This window comes from Nomascus leucogenys, chromosome 8 (genome assembly GCF_006542625.1).
Source record: "Nomascus leucogenys isolate Asia chromosome 8, Asia_NLE_v1, whole genome shotgun sequence".
Classification (NCBI taxonomy): domain Eukaryota; kingdom Metazoa; phylum Chordata; class Mammalia; order Primates; family Hylobatidae; genus Nomascus; species Nomascus leucogenys.
Window position 1 is genome coordinate 38,436,224 of NC_044388.1, and position 7,203 is coordinate 38,443,426.

Consider the following 7,203-nt stretch of genomic DNA (forward strand, 5'->3'; position numbering starts at 1 on the left):
TCAATTTAATGGGAGGAAAACTGTAATTTCTAGAATGTCTGAGTTTGCAATGGAGATTCATGCTTACAACATAATACTGATGACCACCAACTTGCTTGTCTCTTGGTCTTTGTCCCTCCAGATTTAAAAATACTCTTTCAATTTCTTCCTCATGGCAGCATATATATATATATGCTGGGGTCTCACTATAGTGCCCAGACTGGTCTCAAACTCCTGGGCTCAAGCGATCCTCCTGTCTCAGCCTCCCAAAGTGCTGGGATTACAGGTGTAAACCACTGTACCTGGCCCCTCATGGCACTTTTTACAGCCTCTCTGTTTTTCTGCTATGTAAAATGAGAGTAAAGGAATCCAATAGAAATTTGGTCAATATTGAAGGCAGAAAGGACTTCTTCCCGGCATGTTATAATTGTGCTATTGCATTTTGGATTCGTTTTGATTTTTTTCTGCCTTATGACCAACTTGACATCCACTATGCTTCCAAATCAATTTCTCCCACACTTAAGCAAATCTAGTTTTTTCTTCATTTGTGTTGGTATTTGATGGCCACCTTCACATTGCATCAAAGTCGCCATGGATTCTATTCCTGTCTTTGAGGATATCAGCATCATCTTGAGAAATAATAGACATATATAAGTAAACATTCAGAAACTCAGAGCTGGTTGCTGTGGGGGCTTAAACCACCATTTGGGTGTACTCTTAGTAATCTGTGTATCCTTTGAACTATTCATGATCATCGTGGCCCATCAGAAGGGTTTTGCAATGGCTTGGCATTCTCAGCCATGATAGAGACTAGACTGGGATAAAGGGGGAAAAAAAAGAGGAAAGAAAGGAGGAGGGAGAAAAAATGAATGGGAGAGGAGACGAGATTGATAAGAAAGAAGTTCTGATCCCAGTGTGCAATGGCTGCAAACAGCAGCTTTCTTGGTGGTGTACATGGCCTGTTTCTTGTATGGGTTGCTCTAAGGGTCCTTGGAGACAGGCCTTTCAAATGTGCGTTCATGTCTCTGACCTTGCACTACCCTGATGTAGGCTCCAAACAGGCATTCAAGGTGCCTTTGGAAAGCCCCAGGGCACTGTGGCCAGGGTTCACATTGGCCAAGTTAAGTCCATCTGCACCAAGCTGCAGGACAAGGAGCATGTGATTGAGGCACCATGCAGGGCCAAGTTCAAGTTCCCTGGCCGCCAGAAGATCCACATCTCCAAGAAGTGGGGCTTTACCAAGTTCAATGTGGATGAATGTGAAGACATGGTGGCTGAGAAGCAGCTCATCCCAGATGGCTGCAGGGTCAAGGACATCCCCAATCATGGCCCTCTGGACAAGTGGCAGGTCTGGTACTGGTGAGGGCTTCCACTGCGCTGCTCCCCACCCCCCACCTTTTTTTTTGAGACAAAGCCTCCCTGTGTTGTCCAGGTTGGAATGCAATGGCGCGGTCTTGGTTCACTGCAACCCCCACCTCCCAGGTTCAAGTGATTCTCCTGCCTCAGCCTCCCAAGTAGCTGGGATTACAGGTGCCTGCCACCATGCCTCGCTAACTTTTTGTATTTTTAGTAGAGACGGGGTTTCACCATGTTGGCCAGGCTGGTCTTCAGCTCCTGACCTCGTGATCCGCCCGTGTCGGCCTCCCAAAGTGCTGGGATTACAGGTGTCACTGCACCCGGCCTCTGCCCCCTCTTAATACCCACCAATAAATGCTACTTCCTGTCCACGTAAAGAAAAAGAAAGAAGTGCTCATGTTTAGCACCAGAGAGGTGCTGAAGATGGGGAAGAGTGCTCAGTAGCCATCAAAAACATCTTCTAGTCCTCCTGGCGCTCTCCCTCCTCTACAGAGCACATGCCCTGGTTTCTTTTCTTCTTTTATTTATTTATTTATTTTTGAGACGGAGTCTAGCCCTGTCTCCCAGGCTAGAGTGCAGTGGCGCGATCTTGGCTCACTACAACCTCTGCCTCCCAGGTTCCAACGATTCTCTTGCCTCAGCCTCCCAAGTAGCTGGGATTATAGACACCCACCACCACGCCCAGCTAATTTTTGTATTTTTAGTAGAGACGGGGCTTCACCATGTTGGCCAGGCTGGTCTTGAACTCCTGACCTTGTGATCCACCTGCCTCGGCCTCCCAAAGTGCTGGGATTACAGGCATGAGCCACCGTGTTTCTTACTGAGACTTTCACATGGGAACAGAATAGGAAGCTGTGCCCATGCACAAAAGTGACATTGGTCAGGTCCTCCTTGCTTCCCTGGCTGACTAGTTTATTAGGAAAGGAATTAAATGGGCATGATTTTAAAAATAAGATAAGTAGGAATCCAGTGCTGACTGGGGTGTCATAAACAGCTTGATTTTTTTTCCATGAATGGCACAGGCCACACATGCCTGCATTACTGGTCAGTCTGTCCTTGTCTCTAATTTGATCACATCTGTCCCCCTGAACCTGTGCATATGGCTTCAACAGAAGACACCCTCTGAGTGAGTCAAGGGCATGCAGGATATTACTCTGACACCCGCAAAGATGGAAGAGGGTGGTAGAATGGAAGGCAGAGGTTGGGTCCTACCTTAGTGGGGAAAACATGCAAAACTGGGGAAACATAAGAACCCCAGGTGAGAATGGGAAAAGCCCTGTTGAGGGATAGGTGGCAGAAGAAAGAACTGATGGGAGGGGCCGGGCACGGTGGCTCACGCCTGTAATCCCAGCACTTTGGGAGGCTGAGGCAGGTGGATCACTTGAGGTCAGGAGTTGGAGACCAGCCTGGCCAACATGGTGAAACCCCGTCTCTACTGAAAATACAAAAATTAGCTGGGCATGGTAGTGAGCGCCTGTAATTTCAGCTACTTGGGAGGCTGAGGCAGGAGAACTGCTTGAACCTGAGAGGCGGAGGTTGCAGTGAGCCGAGATCGTGCCACTGCACTCCAGCCTGGGTGACAGAGCCAGGTCCTGTCTTTAAACAAAAACAAAAAACTGATGGGAGGGAATAACGAGGAATGGGAGGGCACAGTCCTTGAAGAGACCCATTGTTTCAGTCTATCAGTCAGGAGTTTTCATATTCTCATCCATGCTGCAATTACTCATTTCATAAATTCTGCTTCAACATAGATTCCTTATTAGCTCGGTATGGCTGTGGGTGCCTGTAATCCCAGCTACTTGGGAGGCTAGGGCAGGAGAATCGCTTGAACCCAGGAGGTGGAGTTTGCAGTGAGCCGAGACCGTGCCATTGCACTCCAGCTGGGCAACGAGAACGAAACTCCATCTCAAAAAAAAAAAAAAGAAACAATCAAACAAACATAGATTTCTTTAAAAGAACTAATCCACTGTGGAGTTAAAAAAACAACAAACGGCTGGGTGCGGTGGCTCACGCCTGTAATCCCAGCACTTTGGGAGGCCAAGACGGGCAGATCATGAGGTCAGGAGATCGAGACCATCCTGGCTAACATGGTGAAACCCCATCTCTGCTAAAAATACAAAAAATTAGCCGGGCGTGGTGGCAGACGCCTGTAGTCTCAGCTACTTGGGAGGCTGAGACAGAAGAATGGCGTGAACCCAGGAGGCGGAGCTTGCAGTGAACCGAGATCACACCACTGCACTCCACCCTGGGTGATGAAGCGAGACTCCATCTCAAAAAAAAAAAAAAAAAAAACATCGCATAGAAGTAGAGAGTAGAATGATAGATACCAGAGGCTGGGAAAGGTATGTGTGGGGAGTGTAAAGAGAGGTTGATTAATGGAGACAAACATGTAGTTAGACAGAAGGAGTAAGTCCTAATATTCCACAGGAGAGTAGGATGATTCAAGTTAGCAACGATATATTGTATATTTCAAAATAGCCAGAGGAGAGGGCTTGAAATGTTTCCCTACATTGAAGTGGTAAATACTCGAGGTGATGGATACCCTGAATACCCTGGCTTGATCATTACACATTCTGTACAGGCAAAGATATCACATGTACCCCCAAAACACGTACAAATAGTATAAAAAGAAAACTCACACCCTATGGCCCTAGATAATGACAAGCACACAAATCACTTGACAATTTTCTGGGGTTTTTGTCTTCCTGGATTGCATCAGTCCAGGCATTAATAGCACCTGCGCTTTCTTATCTTTGCAGAGAGCAATCTGCTTCTGAAGCTACATGGGGCAGCAAAGCCAATATTGAACTTAGATCCATACAACCTGGGTTTTTGCCTTGACTCTGATGCTCATTATCTGTATAGTCACAAGTAAGCCGTTGCTTTTCTCAACATTCTTTCCTAATCCGAAACTCAGAGGGATATATATGGCAGCGGGGGCAGGGCAGGGGGAAGCAGGAAATGCATTTTGTGAAACAACTTGGTGGGTAAATGCTTATCATCTTTGACTGATTGGTGTTTGTTTGCCACAGATAAGATCATTGAAGTTGGAATTCTGGTACCTATGATTATCACCCAGCTTCCTTCAGTTTTTTACCTTTTTATTTTCATTTATTTATTTTTTTAAGACTGCATGCAGTGGTGCAATCTTGGCTCACTGGAACCTCTGCTTCCCGGGTTCAAGCGATTCTCCTGCATCAGCCTCCCCAGTAGCTGGGATTACATGCACCCGCCACCATGTCTGGCTCATTTTTTATTTTTAGTAGAAATGGGGTTTCATGTTGGCAGGCTGGTCTCAAACTTCTGACCTCAAGTGATCTACCTGCCTTGGCCTCCCAAAGTGCTGGGATTACGGGCGTGAGCCACCGCGCTCGGCCCAGTTTTTTACGCACTGAAACACATTCACGGTACAAATTATCCTTCAGTAATGAGCATAGAACTAAATATACTGTAGCTGCCCATGGTTATCTCATGAACAGAGAGGAAAATTATGTGCTTAGCTCCCAAATGGTGCCCCAATTTTTTTTTTCTTTTTGAGACAGAGCCTCACTCTGTCTCCCAGGCTAGAGTGCAATGGTGTGAAGTTGAATCACTGCAAACGATTCAATGGTATGAATTTGAATCACTGCCTCCCAGACTCAAGCGATTCTCCTGCCTCAGTCTCCTGAGTAACTGGGATTACAGGCGCCCGCCACCACGCCTAACTAATTTTTTGTATTTTAAGTAGAGACAGGGTTTTGCCATGTTGGCTAGACTGGTCTCGAACCCCTGACCTCATGATCCACTCACCTCGGCGTCCTAAAGTGCTGGGATTACAGGCCTGAGCCACTGTGCCCGGCCCAATGGTGCCCAAATTTTTAAAAAGCCCAACCTAAAGAAACTTCAGAATTCTCACTCTATCAAGTCCCAGGTGTCTGGCCCCACCCAAGACTTCTCTTCTCCAGCCTTTGCCCACCTCAACTTTATTCTCTACAGTTTGCACTCTCTGGTACCCAACAAGCTGTTAATCCTGTGTGAGTTTGCCCACACTGCTCTCGAGACTCAGATATCATATCCCAGCAGGTACTCTTGCAGTTTTCACAGCAGTGGTGCTAAGGGTCTCTCTGCCATACAAGCCGCCTCACCTAAAATACACTGCTTACACTGTTTTATGAGACAGGAGCTATCCTATCTCAGCACCTGGCCCAGGTAGTAGGTTCTTTAGAAACACTGAACTGAGTCACAAGACCACACTAATGACTACAAGTTGATTCATGATTATTTAACTTGTTTTCAGCTGCTGCCAAATCGTATCTGATCAGCTAAACAATATCCAGCTTTCCCTTCTTGGTGCTCCATCATGGCATTCTACCTAACTGTATGGAAGCACTAGAAATAATACAAGGAAGTTTTTCCCCTGTCCTCTTGACTTCAGGACATTGCTTTTCAAATTTGTGAACACAGACAATTTGTGCTAATATTTTAATCAAAATTGGCTGGGCATGGTGGCTTATGACTGTAATCCCAGCACTTTGGGAGGCTGAGGTGGTCAGATCGCCTGAGGTTCAGGAGTTAGAGACCTGCCTGGCCAACATGGTGAAACCCCGTGTCTACTAAAAATGCAAAAATTAGCCAGGCATGGAATCCTAGCTACTCAGAAGGCTGAGGCAGGAGAATCACTTGAACCTGGGAGGTGGGGGTTGCAGTGAGCCAAGATCGCACCACTACACTCCACCCTGCGTGACATAGTAAGACTGTCTCAAAAAAAAGAAAAATAAAATTAAATCAGAATGATGCTAATCTGATGAATTCAACACCGATAAATTTTCCTTAAGAGGAAGGGGAGATGGTTGAGGCAGGAAAGTTGAAGCCAGCCTACTGATCATGCTTTCCCTATCTGACCCCAGCAATGCATCTATCATGAGGCTGCAGCAGGAGCTGGAGGCAAGGCTCTGTGTTTTGCTTAGGAAACGCATTTTATTTCCCACATTAAACCAAGCTGGGGGGTGCTGGGAGATGATGCAGTACCCCCCAACAAAGACAGGATCAGGCCCCATAGGGTTGGCAGCAGCAAGCTGGAGCTGGTGGCTTCAAGGAAGAGCAGGGGTTACCTCTCTGTGAGGGAAAAATAGGTGATAAGAACAGGTGTACCCTTGAGCAAAGAATTCCATCAAGACAGGTATCAACAACTGCACCAGGACTGCCAGGTGCCCCAGCTGCACCTTGGGGCTGCCCAGCATGAGCACACACTGTGCTGACAGCCTCCATGGCCCAACCACAGGGGTGAGAAGGCATCGCACCTACCTGTGGGGCCTGGCACCTCTGGGTGCATGGGCATATCCTGCTTAACTATGACACCAGAACAGTATACTTACTCAGCAAACACTCTGTGTCAACACACAGGGGCAATATAGGCCCAGCTGCTCCATGCTTATTATGGTCACGAAAATCATTCCCAACATTTTTACTTTTTTTTGAGAGTCTCACTGTGGCTGAGGCTGGAGTGCAGTGGTGCAATCTTGGCTCAGTGCAACCTCTGCCTCTCAGGTTCAAGCAATTCTCGTGCCTCAGCCTCCCAAGGAGCTGGGGTTACAGGGGCGCACCACCATGCCCAGCTAATTTTCCTATTTTTAGTAGAGACATGGTTTTGCCATGTTGGCTAGGCTGGTCTCAAACTCCTGATCTCAAGTGATCTGCCTGCCTCGGCCTCCCCAAGTGCTGGTATTACAGGCCATTCCCAACACTCTTAACGCACTTTGCATGCCCCCTACTGACTCAGTGCTTCCTTGGGACATGGACAGAACAAAGCTGGAGGGCATGGATGCAAGGTCTGAGTGCACATAGGACCATAAAGCATCACCATGCAACATTGCTAGAGGTGGCAGAAAT

The 7,203-nt window shown here is 47.2% G+C and overlaps 1 protein-coding gene and 1 pseudogene across 1 annotated transcript; both read left to right on the plus strand.

Annotated features, from left to right (window-relative positions):
• The first annotated feature begins 844 nt into the window (after positions 1-844).
• Positions 845-1,395, plus strand: LOC100598006 (60S ribosomal protein L10-like). Its single transcript, XM_003269659.2, has 2 exons — positions 845-924; positions 1,030-1,395. Exons 1-2 carry the CDS (start codon positions 845-847, stop codon positions 1,340-1,342), a joined length of 393 nt encoding a protein of 130 aa, XP_003269707.1. The 3' UTR covers positions 1,343-1,395.
• LOC115836497 lies at positions 884-981 on the plus strand (annotated as a pseudogene).
• Positions 1,396-7,203: the final 5,808 nt, after the last annotated feature.

Excerpts from the sequence above, each read along its gene's own strand:
- LOC100598006 (XM_003269659.2), top strand. The coding sequence starts at position 845 with ATGAATGGGAGAGGAGACGAGATTGATAAGAAAGAAGTTCTGATCCCA. Across the intron at positions 925-1,029 it reads TGCAAACAGCAGCTTTCTTG|GCTCCAAACAGGCATTCAAG; the intron begins GTGGTGTACATG and ends ACCCTGATGTAG.